The sequence below is a fragment of the Garra rufa genome, chromosome 12 (genome assembly GCF_049309525.1).
Source record: "Garra rufa chromosome 12, GarRuf1.0, whole genome shotgun sequence".
NCBI lineage: Eukaryota > Metazoa > Chordata > Actinopteri > Cypriniformes > Cyprinidae > Garra > Garra rufa.
The window spans coordinates 45,575,646-45,592,384 of record NC_133372.1 but is presented as its reverse complement, the minus strand read 5'-3'; the positions used below and the strand labels follow the sequence as shown (position 1 = coordinate 45,592,384).

At 30.6% G+C, this 16,739-nt stretch overlaps 1 protein-coding gene across 1 annotated transcript in view; it reads left to right on the top strand.

Moving 5' to 3' along the window:
* The first annotated feature begins 427 nt into the window (after positions 1 to 427).
* LOC141346666 (TOX high mobility group box family member 2-like) overlaps positions 428 to 16,739 on the top strand; it is a 68,328-nt gene continuing 52,016 nt past the window's right edge. The window contains exon 1 of the mRNA XM_073851599.1: positions 428 to 682. Coding sequence (XP_073707700.1) covers positions 539 to 682 — 144 coding nt within the window. The 5' untranslated portion in view covers positions 428 to 538. The remainder of the gene's footprint in view (positions 683 to 16,739) is intronic.

Genomic DNA, 16,739 nt, shown 5'->3' with positions numbered 1-16,739 from the left:
AATTGAAATAATTTAATTTGTTTTATTTGTTTTTATTGTTTATTTATTGCATTTAGCAATACATTTTATTTAATTTATTTACATTTTATTTCATTTGCACATTTATTGTATTTTAATTTCATGTTAAGTTATTGTATTTAAGTGTTGTTTTTTATTTTTATTTTTATTTATTAAGTTGTCAGTTATTTTATTTTTTTGTATTTAAATAAGTTTTATTTTCATTTTATTTTATTTCTACATAAGTTGTATTTTTATTTTTTATTTTATTGTATTTAATTTTATTATTATTATTATTATTATTATTATTATTATTATTATTATTATTATTATTATTATTATTATTATTATTATGTCAAGAACACACCACTCACATTATTTTTATAGAGTGTAAAGACTAAATGAATCCATTCTTTTCCCACAGCAGAATTACTCAGGACAGGGAGGGGGCAACGGGAACGGTGGAGGAGGGGGAGACGAGGACTACGAGATTCCTCCTATAACCCCGCCGAATCACCCCGAGCCGCCGCTGCTGCACCTGATGGACCCCGAGTCCAGTTACCTGTGTCACTCCATCCCTCACAACGGCCTGATCAACCCCTACTCCTACCCCGAGCTGCCCGCCCTCATGATGTCCAACATGCTCGCCCAGGACGGACACCTGCTGTCCAGCCAGATGCCCTCGGTGAGTCCCGCGCTTCAGCCCTACATAGACAGCACTGTTAGCCGTCATAGCTGCGCTCCCAACACGAAGCCTGTTGCAAACTAATTACATGGCCTTATAAGACAGCAGTTTGTGGATGAGGCAATCCCAGAATGCCCTGCAATGAGCTCAAGATCTAAGACAGCAGATGAACTTGAGGGAAGTGTTTAATTGAGAAAGCCAACCTACTGATCTGCTACTTAAGCTTTTTATTATTATTCTTCTTAGACTAAATTTCTGAACGCTACTCCTTCTAGAGTTTTCACCAAACTCAGCCCAGCTCTTCAGACTGATCTGACTTATAGTTTTCATAAACTTGAAGATTAAAAATCATAAAAATCTCATAGACTTACATTGACGGAATGTTCTAGTCAAGCCTAGCAACTAGAATCATGCTAGATCATGCTAAAAAAAACATGTTGCCAACTTGCTAATAATGTTAGAAACGTGCTAACAACTTGCTAATCAGCCTATAAACATACTATCAACTTGTTAATCATGTTAGAAACATGCTGGAAACATGCTAGCAACTTACTAATCATGATAGAAACATGTTAGAAACGCACTAGAAACTTGCTAATAATGCCAGAAACATGCTATCAACTTGCTAATCATGCTAGAAACATGTTAGAAACTTGTTAATCATGTTAGAACTGTGCTAACAACTTGCTAGTCAGCCTAAAAACATGCTAGCAACTTGCTAATCATTTTAGAAACATGCTAGAAACATGCTATCAACTTACTAATCATGATAGAAACATGTAAGAAACGTGCTAGAAACTTACTAATAATATTAGAAACATGTAAGAAATGTCTTAATAATACTAGAATAATTATACTCGAAACATGTTAGCAACTTGTTAATCAGGCTAGAACTGTGCTAGCAACTTGCTAGTCTATAAACATGCAAGAAACTTGCTAATCATGTTAGAAACATACTGGAAACATGCTAGCAACTTACTAATCAATAGAAACATGTTAGAAATGTGCTAACAACTTGCTAATAATGCTAGAAGCATGCTAACAACTTGCTAATAATGCTAGAAGCATGCTAGCAACTTGCTAATCATGTTAGAAACATGCTAATAGCATGCTAATGACTTGTTAATCATGCTAGAAACATGTTAGCAACTTGCTAATGACATGCTAATAATGCAAGTAACATGTTAATTATGTTAGAAACATGCTAACAACTTGCTAGTCAGCCTACATGCTGTCAACTTGTTAATAATGTTAGAAACATGCTGGAAACATGCTAACAACTTACTAATGATAGAAACATGTTAGAAACGTGCTAGAAACTAGTTAATAATGCTAGAAACATGCTATCAACTTGCTAATCATGCTAGAAACATGTTAGCAACTTGTTAATTGTTAATGCTAACTACATTCTAATCATGCTAGCAACATGCTAATCATCTAATCTATCTATATAAAGTTCAAAACTTTAGGCTTTTACAGCTGCTTTAAACTTTCACGCTAGGCTTTCTCAAGCAGAAAGGTCTCCTTTAAAAAGCATTAAAAATCTTACTGATCCCAAACCTTTGAGAGGCGGTGTATGTTTATATGTATTTACAGTAAAAATTACTGATTAAGAATATAGTTTTTATAGTTTTCAGTCTGTATTTTTTCATAGTTTCTTGAACCAAAAAAAATAGAGTGAATAAAAATAAATAAAATATGCGAAGATATGCTAATGATATGCAGATGATGTGTTACATAAGGGAGTGTAAACTCCATTTATGGTATTTGAGCCAGGATTTTGAGAGGAAAGTAAAGCTTGTGCATGCACATCTTCAGTTGTCTGTGATTTATGAACTGATCTTTTGGTGTTTGTAGAGTTGTATCTGGAAGCATTGGTGTTTTGGTGTTTGTCTGTGTTTGTATGAGTGGCACAGAATGAATAGATGAATGAAGCCACAGCTGCTTTCTGACCCACAGACAACTGATCCTTTAAACATCACAACTAACTGACCACATCAGGCCTTCGTCTTTACTAACCGTTCTCTAATTGCATTGTAAGACAGAGAGAGATGAGGTGGACGCATCTGTTCGTCTGTGACACTGAGGGTTTGTGGGTAAATTCATCAGCGGCGTTTCTCTCTGTCAGTGGTGTCGATTTCATTCTGCTCCTCCTCCTCATCTCCAGAGCTCATTACTTTGTGTTTTGTTGCTTAACACAGACTCTGAGGGCTATAAAGAAATATCAAGAGTGTCGTCAAATCTGCCATCTGTGGAAACTCCCTCATAAAGCGGAGAAATCCAACAGAACCGCTCTGAAACATTGGGAAAACACTGAGGAAGAGTCAATCTCACTCTTTAAGAATGCAAAACAGATTTTTATTTCACTCTAATTGTCTGTTTGTTACTAGTGGTTTTGGATTGCAATGTTAATTGTAATCAAGTTGAATTGAAAGGAACGAAATGTATTACACTTTAAAATAACTTAACTAAAAAAGTTTTAGTTGAAGTACAAAATTATTAAAACTAAAATAAATAAAAGCTAAATAAAAACACTTTTTTAAATGAATAGAAAGCATGTAATAAAATGACTAAAACGAACAAAAATATAAAAAATAAAAGCTAATTCAAAATATGAATAAATATATAAAACTAAAATAACATTGAGGAATTCTTTAATGTGAATTTTACTCTTTAAATGTTCATAATAGGATTGTATTAATTATAATAAGTACTGCTGTAAGTACAAACTTACTAAAACTGAAATAAAAATGAATTAAAGCTAAGCATAAAAGGAAAAGAAAAGAACTATATTACACTTTAAAAATTAAGTTGAAGTACAAAAATATTAAAATGGAACTAAATTAAAGCTAAATAAAAATGCTTTTTTAAATGAATATTTTTTTAAAAAAAACATTGTAATAAAATGACTAAACCTAACATTTAATGTGAATTTCACTCTTTCAAAGTGCAAAATAGGATTGTCATAAGTACTACTGTAAGTTCAAAATTGCTAAAACTGAAATAAAAATAAATTAAAGCAAAACATAAAAAGGAAAAGAAAAGAAATATATTACACTTAAAAAAAAATCTAATTTGTGAGTAAAACAATGATTGAACTTAACTGGAATAAAAAATAAAAAGGTTGAACAAAACAAATTTTAGATGAAGTGCAAAAAATATTAAAACTAAAATAAATAAAAGCTAAATAAAAATACTTTTTTAAATTAATAAAAAAATTAAAATGCATGTAATAAAATGACTAAAACGAACAAAAATGTAAAAAAATAAAAGCTAATTCAAAATATGAATAAATATATAAAACTAAAATAATATATAATATTGAGGAATTCTTTAATGCGAACTTACTACTGTAAGTTCAAAATTACTAAAACTTAAATAAAAATAAATTAAAGCTAAACATAAAAGGAAAAGAAAAGAAATATATTACACTTTAAAATTTTTGTTGAAGTTAATAAAAAAGTGGAATAATTTTTTTTGTTGAAGTACAAAATTATTAAAATGGAAATAAGTTTAAGCTAAATAGAAATGTTTTTTTAATGAATAAAAAATGACAAGCATGTAATAAAATTACTAAAACTAACAAAAATGTAAAAATAAAAGCTAAGTCAAAATATGAATAAATATATAAAACTAAAATAACATTGAGGAATTCTTTAATGTGAATTTTACTCTTTAAATGTTCATAATAGGATTGTATTTAATTATAATAAGTACTACTGTAAGTACAAAATTACTAAAACATAAAATAAAAAAAGACAAAAGCATGTATAAAATTACTAATAAAATATACTATAAAAATAAAATAAATAAAATATATGGCGAATCACAATCTAAGAATGCAAAATATAATTATATTTAACTATGATAAGTATTAAGTGCTAAAACGACTAAAATTAAAAACTTTATAAAAAAAAATAAAGCTTAGCAGAAATATTAAAAATGACAAAAGGTTATAACAAAGTTGCTAAACCATTAACTAAAATTAAACATAAAAGCTAATTCAAAAATGAATATACTAAAGTAATACAAAAAATCTTAGTAAAAGTACTAAGATTATTAAAACCAAATAAAAAATAAATTAAAGCCAAATAAAAATATAAATATCTAACAAAATAATTAAAACTTTAATTAAAATAAAAAATAAAAGTTAATTCAAAATATTAATAAATATTATACTACTATAATTTAAAAATAATTCTTATTCTTATTTAATGGCAAATCACACTGTTTAAGAATGCAAAATATAATTGTATTTAACTATGATAAGTATTAAATGCTAAAATTACTATAATGGAAAGCTTTATAAAATAAAAAATTACAGAAATAGTCAAATGTAAAATGACCAAAGCGTGCAAAACTACTAAACATTTAACTAAAATTAAACTAATTCAAAATCAAATTATAGATTATTAACACCAAATTAAAAAGGTAAATAAAACTAGAAAAAAAATGACAAAAGCATCTGGCAAAATTAAAACTTTAACTAAAATGTAAAAAAAAAAAAAGTTATTAAAAATAAATAAATAAATAAATATCATACTACTATGACACTGAAATAGCACCTGACAGATTTTGTGAGATTTAACAAAACACAGTGTTTACTTTAAATGCCAAGGCTTATTATTTTTGCCTTATAGTGACAAAACTGAGTTTGGAACTGGCATTCGATGCAACAGCAGGACAGAATCTAAATTCAACTCAACTCTGGTCATTCTTCTAATGGCTCTCTACAAAAGAAGCCACTTAAAATGGACATCAGGCAGCAGCACAAAATGGATGACAGCGGTTCTGCAGCCGTATGAATCTATGCATGCAATTTCTTTAGCTACCAGAACGCATTAAATCAACCATTCTTTCATTTGGAGATCCCATTTCTATATTGACACCCATCGAGCGGCTGAATAGAGTGGGCTAGTCAATAATACTCCACTAAATGACGGCGTACGTTCAGCCTGATGAACTGCCATTTTATTCCCATTTCTTCCCCAAGCAAACTTCTTTAAGCATGTAGCGATTATGTTCTGCAGTATTTGTGCAGTAAATTTCAGGTTGTTTCTGGTTGAGGCGTTCGTCAGGGTTTATATGCCCTCCATAACAATGATAAAACCAATCATTTTTTGGAAGCTATATGCTCTGTGAGCTGAATGAACGGGAAATGTGTAGCGTGCCCTATTCATTGCCATGCTGATAACATTCCACGCTTTACTTTGACCTTTTATGACCTTTGCCTCAATCTGAGTTTGATGAAATGAAATTGGAGATTGCTGATTTTGTCTTGTTCAGTAGATCGATGGCATTCAAACACTCTACACAAGTACGGCTTGCTTTATCAGTGTTGCCACAGAGTGGTTTTGTTTTGTTTCATGTTCTGTTCTCATTTGTTTTGTTGGGTTCTGTTCTGTTTTTATGTTTTGCTCTGTTTGTTTTGTGTTCGGTTCAGGGTTGTTTTTTGTTGTCTGTTCATTTTTGTTTTGTCTTCTGTTTTGTGTTCGGTTCAGTTTTGGTTTGTGTTCGGTTCAGTTCTTATTTAGTTCTCAAATTCAGTTATGTTTTCTTTTGTTTTGTGTTTTTTTCTGTTTTTGTGTTTTGTTTTGTTTTCTGTTTTGTGTTCATTTTAGTTTGTTTATTTTGTTGTTTTGTGTTCTGTTCTGTTTTGTGTTTTGTTTTTTGTTTTGTATTCTGATTAGTTTTGTTTTCTGTTTTTTTTTTTTTAGTTTTGTGTTCTGTTCTGTTTTGCATTTGCGTTTTTTGTTTTGTTTTGTTTTGTTTTGTCTTCTGTTTTTCGTTCGGTTCAGTTTTGGTTTGTGTTCGGTTCAGTTTTATTCAGTTCTCAAATTCAGTTCTGTTTTCTTTTGTTTTGTGTTCTGTTTTGTTTTCTGTTTTGTTTTCATTTTAGTTTGTTTATTTAGTTGTTTTGTTTTCTGTTCTGTTTTTGTGTTTTGTTTCTGTTTCTGTTTTTTTGTTTTGTATTCAGATTTGTTTTGTTTTCTGTTTTGTTTAGTTTTGTGTTCTGTTCTGTTTTGCGTTTAGTTTTTTTTTTTGCTTTGTTTGTGTTCTGTTTTGTTTTGTCTTCTGTTTTGTTTTCATTTTAGTTTGTTTATTTAGTTGTTTTGTTTTCTGTTCTGTTTTTGTGTTTTGTTTCTGTTTCTGTTTTTTGTTTTGTATTCAGATTTGTTTTGTTTTCTGTTCTGTTTTGTTTTCTGTTTTGTTTTCATTTTAGTTTGTTTATTTAGTTGTTTTGTTTTCTGTTCTGTTTTTGTGTTTTGTTTCTGTTTCTGTTTTTTTTGTTTTGTATTCAGATTTGTTTTGTTTTCTGTTTTGTTTAGTTTTGTGTTCTGTTCTGTTTTGCGTTTAGTTTTTTTTTTTGCTTTGTTTGTGTTCTGTTTTGTTTTGTCTTCTGTTTTGTGTTCGGTTCAGTTTTGTTTTGTGTTCAGTTAATTTCTTATTCAGTTCTCAAATTCAGTTCTGTTTTCTTTTGTTTTGTGTTTTGTTCTGTTTTCTGTTTTGTGTTCATTTTAGTTTATTTATTTTGTTGTTTTGTGTTCTGTTCTGTTTTGCATTTGCATTTTTTGTTTTGTTTTGTTTTGTTTGCTGATTTGTTTTGTTTTCTGTTTTTTGTTTTTTTTTTGTTTTGTGTTCTGTTTTTGTGTTTTGTTTTGTTTTGTTTTGTTCTGTTTTTTGTTTTGTTTTGTTTTCAGATTTGTTTTCTGTTTTGTTTAGTTTTGTGTTCTGTTCTGTTTTGTTTTGTTTGTGTTCGGTTCAGTTTTGCTTCAAATTTAGTTCTGTTTTGTTTTCTATTTTGTGTTCATTTTAGTGTTTTTATTTTGTTGTTTTGTGTTCTGTTCTGTTTTGTTTTGTGTTTGGTTCAGTTTTGTTTTGTTTTCTGTTTTGTTTGTTTTCATTTTTTTGTTTGTTTTCTTTGTGTTCATTTTTGTTTTGTCTTGTTTTAGGTTCTTCCTTTGTTTTGTCTTCTAATTTGTGTTCAGTTTAGTTTTTTCCTTTGTTTTGTATTCAGTTTACTTTTTCCCCCATTTGTTTTGTGTTCAGTTTTGTTTCAGGTTTGGTTTGGTTTTGTTTTTTTATGTGTTTGTGTTTTTTTTTTTTTTTTTTTTTTTTTTTTTTACTTTTGTTTTGTGGTTTTTTTGGTTTTGTTTTTTTATGTGTTTGTGTTTTTTTTTTTTTTTTTTTTTTTACTTTTGTTTTGTGTTTTTTTGTGTTGTGTTCTGTTTTGTTTTGTCTTCTGTTTTGTGTTCAGTTCAGTTTTTTGTTTTTTTTGTTAATTTATGTTCTGTTCTGTTTTGTGTTAATTTTTGTTTTGTCTTCTGTTTTGTGTTTGGTTTACTGTAGTTTTCTTTTGTGTTTTGTTTTGTCTTCTGTTTTGCATCTGGTTTAGTCGTATTTCTGTTCTGTTTTTGTGTGTGTGTGTTTTATCTATGGATTTGTTTTGTGTTCTGTTTTTTTTATCAGGGTTTTTTTTTTTTTTTTAGTTTACTTTAGTTTAGTTACATTTTTTCTTTCATGTTCTGTTCTGTTGGACATCTTCAACATTGATTAAGCAATGGTGTAAATTTGGTGCAGAACTGTTTGTTTGTCCCACCAATTGGAATACAGTTTTTTTGGTTTCATTTTAATTCTGACTCTAGAAATAACAATAATGCACATTTGCAAATGCTTATGTTTCCATACTTGCGTGTTTCTGGCCTAATTTATCCTACAGTGCACAATTCAAACCAGCAAAAACCCATCCGTGCACTGTGCTGTTGAGTGTTTATATCCGCAAATGTCTAAACAAACAAGTCCGGTCCGTTTCGGTTAGTCTTGTTGTGGTGTTGTTTAGCGACCGTGTATCTGCGGTTTTGTCCGTCCAGTTCGGGCTTCATCACAAACAGAAGCCTTTGCTGATGAAATGAATCTCTGCCATCAGGGGGTCAGTGCATATATTCCGTCTCCAGAAGAGAAGAGAAGAAAAGCCATTAGGTTTCATCTTCCGTCTTGAGTAGAGCGAGCTGGAGAGATCTTTTTTCATTAGAGCGGTGCAGAGCGAGAGAGACTGTCAGAGAAAAGAGATGGAGAGAGATGGGCTGGAGGGGCAGAAAGAGTGATAGAGCAACGACGAGGAAGACGGGAGGGGTAAAAAGAGGTTGAGTGAATGAACACAGCACCGGGATAAAAGGAAAACTGCTTTGAATGGAATGTCATCAGTACTAAGAGCTTTTTAAAGTATATCAAACAATTTAGATGGAGCACTGCTGCATGGACACAACTTCCATCTCCGTAACTGCGTTTGTGCTTCTGATGAAGTATAAATATCTAGACCAGCACTCTTCACTGGTAATGCAGGTTAATTTAGGACGTCTTAACTTGATAAGCAAACCAAGTTTGATCTCAGAAGTAACCTGAGTACAACTAAAGTCATCAAAACTGACTATATTTACTTTATTAATTCAGTTTCTTGTCTAATTGTGAACAATTGCTAAAGCATGCTCATTTTATTTTGGAAATTTGTCTGAAATTTGGTTGTGAATGCCGTTTTACTTAGATTTTTCAGCCTTTATATGTAATGCATTATAAAAGTATATGTAATGCATTAATTATGCTTTGCAATGCAGTGCACCTTATAATGCATCGTATGATCTCATGAATAATTATAACCAGTTATAATACAGCATTGTAACACCTTTAGAAAATATAATGCATTAAAACACGACGAACAATCCTTCAAATATTATGATGCATTTTTATGCATTACAGCGTACATTATGAATACTTTTATAATGCATTATACATAGAGGCTTTGAGTAAAGTGCTAGTGATTTTTCTTGCGAGTGATGCTTTTAAATCTTGCGTTACTTTAAGTACGATAAAAGCAAAAGGATCAGTAAATGCATCTAAGTTTAGTACTGGTTAAAAGTCAGGTTGTTGTTTTGTGTGGAAATGTCTGGTTTGCTTATTTTATGCTTTGATTTATAAATGCATGTCAAATAAATGGCATTCTTGACAAATGAATAGCCTGTTTTAGAAAGATGTTTGCAAAGCTATGCTGAATATGTTTTTTAAAGCATTTTTTCTTAGAAATTGCATTAATTTTTCACAAGTATACAGAAGTTCCACGTAACACATTGAAATAAACATGAACATTTGAAAGTAGAACGATTGAAATAGTATTGTCTTGTAAAACATAATCCAATAATCTTGTTTACAACTGCACAAATCATTTTTACATTGTCTGTCATTTTACATTTTACATCTTGCAGCATTTGTTATTGAATATCTGATGCGGTAGTGTTTATGATATTAATTGAACCTGCCTGCTTTATTGCACAAATATCTCATGAGGAAGAAACAGCTGTAGTCTAAGTTAATGTGGATATCAAAGTTAAAAATGTATGCTAACCTAATGATTTAAGCGGTTTAGCAGATGTGGATTTTGAATGCAACATGCTTCGTTAATGAAATGTCACATTTCGATGAAATTTCAAGGGCAATCAAGTGAGTAAAAAATATCATTTCATTAGAGAAAGGATAATTTGCAGGAGCATACATTTACAGCAACAGCAAGGCATTTGTCCTTGAGTACAAGTGTTTTGTTGAGCGTTTTATTTATGTTGTATAATTCAGGATAATAAAGTCTGTAGTTTAAAGTTTTAGTGTTTTTTTGTTTCCTCCATGAAAGTAAACTTGAATGTGCTTATTTGTTAATGCTAAGAGTGCTTTGAAGTCAATACAGGCCACTTTGGAGAAAACTAAAGCATTAATAGGCATCGGTTTTATATTCACTTTCGGTTTTAATTATATTAATGTGCAATTGAGTTCAGAAGTCCATATGAAAGCCTGTTTCTGCCATGGAAGAAATAAAAAATAAATAAAAATTAAGACTCTTTTTAAACTCTCAGTTCTCAAGACTTTTTTCTTGCAATTACGTTATCTCACACTTCTGACTATTCCTCTCAGAATTGCAAGTTCATTTTTCACAATTGAAAAAAGGTCATAATTGCAAGAAATAAACTGAGAATTCTGACTTTTCTTCTTGCAGTTCTGTTCTTTTGTGTAAAATAAATAAAAATGAATGAACTTGCAATGAAGACGGTAATTGCACCTTTTCTTCGTCTCTTAGTTCTGACTTTTTTCTTGCAATTGCATGTTTCTATCTCACAATTATGATTTTCCTGACTTTTCAAGTTCATGATTCTGAGTTCATATCTTGCAGTTATGAAAAAAGTCAGAATTGCAAAAAAATAAACTTAGAATTCTGACTTTTTTTCTTGCAATTTTGAGTTTACATCATGCATTTTATTTGTTTCTGTCATAATTGTGATTTTTTTCTCTCTCACAATTATGAAAAAAGTCAGAATTGCAAGAAATAAACATAGAATTCTGACTTTTATTTTTGCAGTTTTGTTCTTTTGTATAAAATAAATAAAAATGAATGACCTTGCAATGAAGATGGTAATTGCAACTTTTTTGTTTTATCTCTTAGTTCTGACTTTTTTCTTACAATTCTAATTTTCCTGACTTTTCAAGTTCATATTCTACCATTCTGAGTTCATATCTTGCAATTATGAAAAAAGCTTAGAAATCTTACTTTTAGTCTTTGCAATTTTGAGTTTACATCTTACAATTAGAGTTTACATCATTACGTTTTTTTCCTGTCATAATTTTCTCACAATTCTGACCTTTTTCCCACAAATGCCAGTTTATATTTCACTATTTTGAGCTTATATTTTACATTTCTGAAAGAAAGTCAAAAATGGATGATATAAAGTCATAATTAATTTTTTTTTTTATGTCATTGATGCACATGGTCAGATGTTCTTCTCCCATTGAAGCTCAGATCATCTCAAATCATGCTAGAGAACATGATCATCAGGTTTAGTGTATTTTGAACTCAAAGTGTTATGCTTATAATGTTGCATTTGATTGAAAAGCATGCTAAACAGTAGCTCAAAGCAATCAAAGTCACAAGTTTGATTCCTCGGGAATGCACGAATTCCTCAAAACACATGCGTCCTTTGGATTAAACGAATCTGCCAAATGCATGAACGTAATTAAACGCAACCCAGCAGGATTTTCACTCAAGCTCTGTAAGTTTTTCTCAGCGTAGTGAGGAGGCCTGTGAATGTAGTAATGGTTTTACAGCCTGTACTTAGACTGCTAGATTCATCACCGCCTGAATGAACTGGACTGCGGTCGGGACTCGACCAGAAATAGCCCGAAGATGACGGCCTGCCCAAACTCTCAGGCTATTTGTGGCCGTCCGGCCTTCGAGCAGCTTTAATCAAATGTATTTTTGTTGAATTCCACCCAAGATTTGAAAATAAAATGGCCAGCGAAAGGGTTTATGGCATCTGTCAGCTTTGACGCGAGACTTGCGTTTGCAGAGAGAGAGAGACGGAGAAATGAGAAACTGTCAGTTTTCGCCGCAAAATGGAACGACGTGCGATTAATCAATATAAAGCAAAAGATATTTGCATCACGGCACAACTCGGGGATTACATTTGTAGCGGAAATGCTTTATGGAACTATTAATATCTTTTATTTTCTTTCCCTCCATTGCAGTTCAAAGAGCGTAATAGAATGCATTTCCTGCAAGGAATATTACACCGATGATTGATGGATCCGGAGAAAACGGGGAAAACATTGGGCTGTTCAATAGGCCCTGCGAAATCTGGCCTCGCACAAAACGTGAGAGAGAAAGAGAGAGAAAGAGAGAGAGAGAAGGAGAACGAAACCCCCCTGGTTTTTAAACAGCTTTCTTTTCACCTTTGCGATTATTTATTTTCAAATAGTCCTTCAGGGTAATGTACCATTTTCTTATTTCACACCGCTATTTCCCATAAATGAGGGGAAGGCGCGATAAATCAAGAGGGAAACATAGACTTGCGCAAAAGCTGCGAGAGCGCTAAAGATTTATGTAACACATTCATGTTTTCCACTTCTTCTTTTTAGTGCTGCACTGTGAAAGCCTGCCTAATAAAAGCCCCTATTAATATTTCCTGTTGCCTAGCAACCGCAGGCAGCAAGTAATAGCATTCCGTGGAAAAATAGATGACCGGGCCGATAAGGAAAAATTCAATTCTTTTATTATCTCTTGGGAGAAGGTGCCTTATTTCCTTCTGCGCAATATGATATGAGAGCGGGCTTGTATATTAAGAAATGTTTTAAAGAAATAGAAGTTATTTTCCAATTTCATTATAGCTAAAAAATAGAGGAAGAAAAGGCAGGAAAAAAGAGAAGGTGTGTGTGTGTGTGTGTGTGTGTGTGTGTGTGTGTGTGTGTGTGTGTGTGTGTGTGTGTGTGTGTGTGTGTGTGTGTGTGTGTGTGTGTGTGTGTGTGTGTGTGTGTGTGTGTGTGTGTGTTTCAGATGAGAACTTATCTCTTCTTGCTAATAAAGTCCATTAGGCTTTGGATTGTGTTAATCAAGGCGTCATTTACAGATTTAATTTAGTTCTTTTGCTTTTTCCAATCACGTTCTAATGGAAATATGAGATTTTTATGGCACACACATTCATATCATTCATATCATAAATAAAAAAATAAAAGATGATTTGTGCAGTTTACAGAATAATAGCTTCATTTAACACACACACATAAAGATGTTTTTTTTTCCATGTTATCATGTTTTTATTGTGTTAGATCAAAATAATCCAACTACAGTTTGATTGAGCTTAATTGGAATGTGCAATGAAAAGACATGATTTTTCAAAATGGTTAAAAACAGATATTTTTGTTTTTGCAAATGAACTCTTCATATATATATATACATATATATATATATATATATATATATATATATATATATATATATATATATATATATAATAAATCAGCATATTAGAATGATTTCAGAAAGATCATGTGACACTGACCACAAACTTCTGAGCCGAAGTTTATTTGCAGCTCAACTTTTTTTAAATGCTCAAAAATCATTTTCATGTTTTTATTGTGTTAGCTAGCTGTATTTTATTTTTATTTTATATCAAAATAACCCAACTGCAATTTGATATGTGACCCTGGACCACAAAACCAATCATAAGTGTCAATTTTTCAAAATTGACATTAATACATGACCTGAAAGCTGAATAAATAAGCTTTCTATGTATGGTTTGTTAGGATAGTATAATATTTGGCTGAGATACAGCTTTTTGACAATCTGGAATCTAAGGGTGCACTAAAATGAAAATATTAAGAAAATTGACTTTAAAGTTGTCCAAATTAAGTTCTTAGCAATGCATAGTAAAGTTTTGATATCTTTATGTTAGGAAATGTACAAAATATCTTCATGGAACATGATCTTTAATTAATATTCGAATGATTTTTGGCAAAAAAGAAAAATCGATCACCCATACAGTGTATTTCTGGCTATTGCTACAAATATACCCGTGCTATTTAAGACTGGTTTTGTGGTCCAGGGTCACATATATGATTTAAATACATATGATTTAACATATAATTTAAATAACAGATGGGTATATATGCATATGTATGTTAAATTATAAATTCTCTATGTTAAATTGTAAGTTCTTCTTGTGTGAATTGCACAATCATCTTTTCCACTATAATTTGCAAAGCATTAAATTATATATGAGGTCACATTGAAATCATACTGTAAAATTATGAGTTATATAAGTATTTCTAATGTATCATCTTTTACACCAGAGCATTTCAATATGTAGCCGACTCTTTAAAAAAAAAGGTACAAAAGCTGTCGCTGGGACAGTATCCTTTCAGAAAAGTTCACTTTTGTACTTTATTTACTCTTGAAGGGTGCATTTTAGTATATTAAAGATATCTGAAGTGCACATATTTGTACCTAAATTATACATTATAGTACCTTTTGAAAAGGTTTCACCCCAGTGACAGCTTTGTACCTTTTTTCTGAGAGTGTATTTGCAGTCATATTTAAATAAGACTATTTTCAGTATTTTTTCTATATGTATTTTCTTTTTTTAATTTAATTTCAGTTACAATTTTAGCAATTTTCTTGTTTTTGTTTTTTATATCTAACTTTTATGAATTCTTATTTAAGTTTTTAGTTGCTTTTACAAAAAAAAAAATTATAGTAACATAACATATATATTTTTTGGTTGGTTTTAGTTTAACTATAGACTACTCGTAGAAAAAAGGTACAAAAGCTGTCGCTGGGACAGTATCCTTTCAGAAAAGTTCACATTTGTACCGTATTTACTCTTGAAGGGTGCATTTTAGTACATTAAAGGTACATATTTGTACCTAAATGGTACATTATAGCACCTTTTGAAAAGGTTTAACCCCAGTGACAGCTTTTGTACCTTTTTTTTCTGAGAGTGTATTTGCAGTCACATTTGAATAAGACTATTTTCAGTATTTTTTTTCTATATATATTTTCTTTTTTTAATTAACTCCAGTTACAATTTTAGCAATTTTGTTGTGTTTTTTTTTTTATATCTATATAGCTTTTTATGAATTCTTATTTGAGTTTTTAGTTGCTTTTACAAAAAAATTAAATTAAATTTTATAATAAAATAAAAAAAATTATAATATCTTAAAATATATATTTTTTGGTTGGATTTAGTTTGTTAACTATAGGCTACTCGTAGAAAAAAAGGTACAAAAACTGTCGCTGGGACAGTATCCTTTCAGAAAAGTTCACTTTTGTACCTTATTTAGTTTCGAAGGGTGCATTTTAGTACATTAAAGGTACATATTTGTATCTGAAGTGCACATATTTGTAACTAAATGATACATTTTAGTACCTTTTGAAAAGGTTTAACCCCAGTGACAGCTTTCGTACCTTTTTTTCTAAGAGTGTATTTGCAGTCACATTTAAATCAGACTATTTTTAGTATTCTTTCTATATATTTTTTCTTTTTTATTTAATTTCAGTTACAATTTTAGCAATTTTGTTGTGTTTTTAAATATCTATATAGCTTTTTATGAATTCTTAGTTGAGTTTTTAGTTGCTTTTACAAAAAAATAGATGTATAATAACATAAAATATATATTTTTTGGTTGGTTTTAGTTTCAATTAACTATAGCCTACTTGTAGAAAAAAGGTACAAAAGCTGTTGCTGGGACAGTATCCTTTCAGAAAAGTTCACATTTGTACCTTATTTACTCTTGAAGGGTGCATTTTAGTACATTAAATGTACATATTTGTATCTAAAGTGCATATATTTGTACCTAAATTATACATTTTAGTACCTTTTGAAAAGGTTTCGCCTTTTTTGTTCTTAGAGTGTATTTGTGCTCACATATAAATCAGACTGTATGCAAAATTTCACCAACTCCAATAGATGTGACATATGAGTAATTCCGGGCGAGTTTTCTGCCGTTGTCAGTGTTATTGTTTGCTTCTTGTTTAGTCATTGTCGTCTCATTGTTTACTGGAAAAAGAGCAGCACTATTGGGAAGGACATCAGTTGTTGCTTGGAAACAAAGTGATTTGATTTGAAGTCAGCATATCTATAGTATATCCATAATGGCCTTATCGAGAGGAGCGAAAGGGAAAAAGGAGGAGACGCAGGAGAGGAGGCGCACGGAGGTGTCTATCTGATACAGCAGGAACAACCACGGCAGATAAAGGCCTGCTTTATGTATCTCATTTTGTCACTGGCTTCTATATCTTATCAAAGCATAAAATCACGTCTGTATTCCCGCGCGCCGCATGTATCTGGACACACATCAGCTGACGCTGAGAAACTGCGGGAATATTGCTCAGATGATGCTCTTTCACAGCTCAAGAGACTTCATGGAGTTCTCGCTTTTGTAACTTTGTCTCAAATGTTTCTCCTAAAATAAGAAGCGATAAAAAGAGGTCAGGTCATTTGTTTTTGACTTAAAATCTGACTTCTGTTGCATCACTGAGATACTATTTTTTTTTTTTTTTTTTACTAGATACTAGTTTTTATATTTTGAATTCAATTTTATTTTTCTTTATATATTTTTTCTTTATTTTCTATATATTTTTTCTATTTCTATTTTCTTTTTTCATTTAATTTCAGTTCAACTTTTAGCAAATTTGTTTATATAAGTATAATAATACAGTTTTAACTATTATAAAATAAAAAGAGATGAA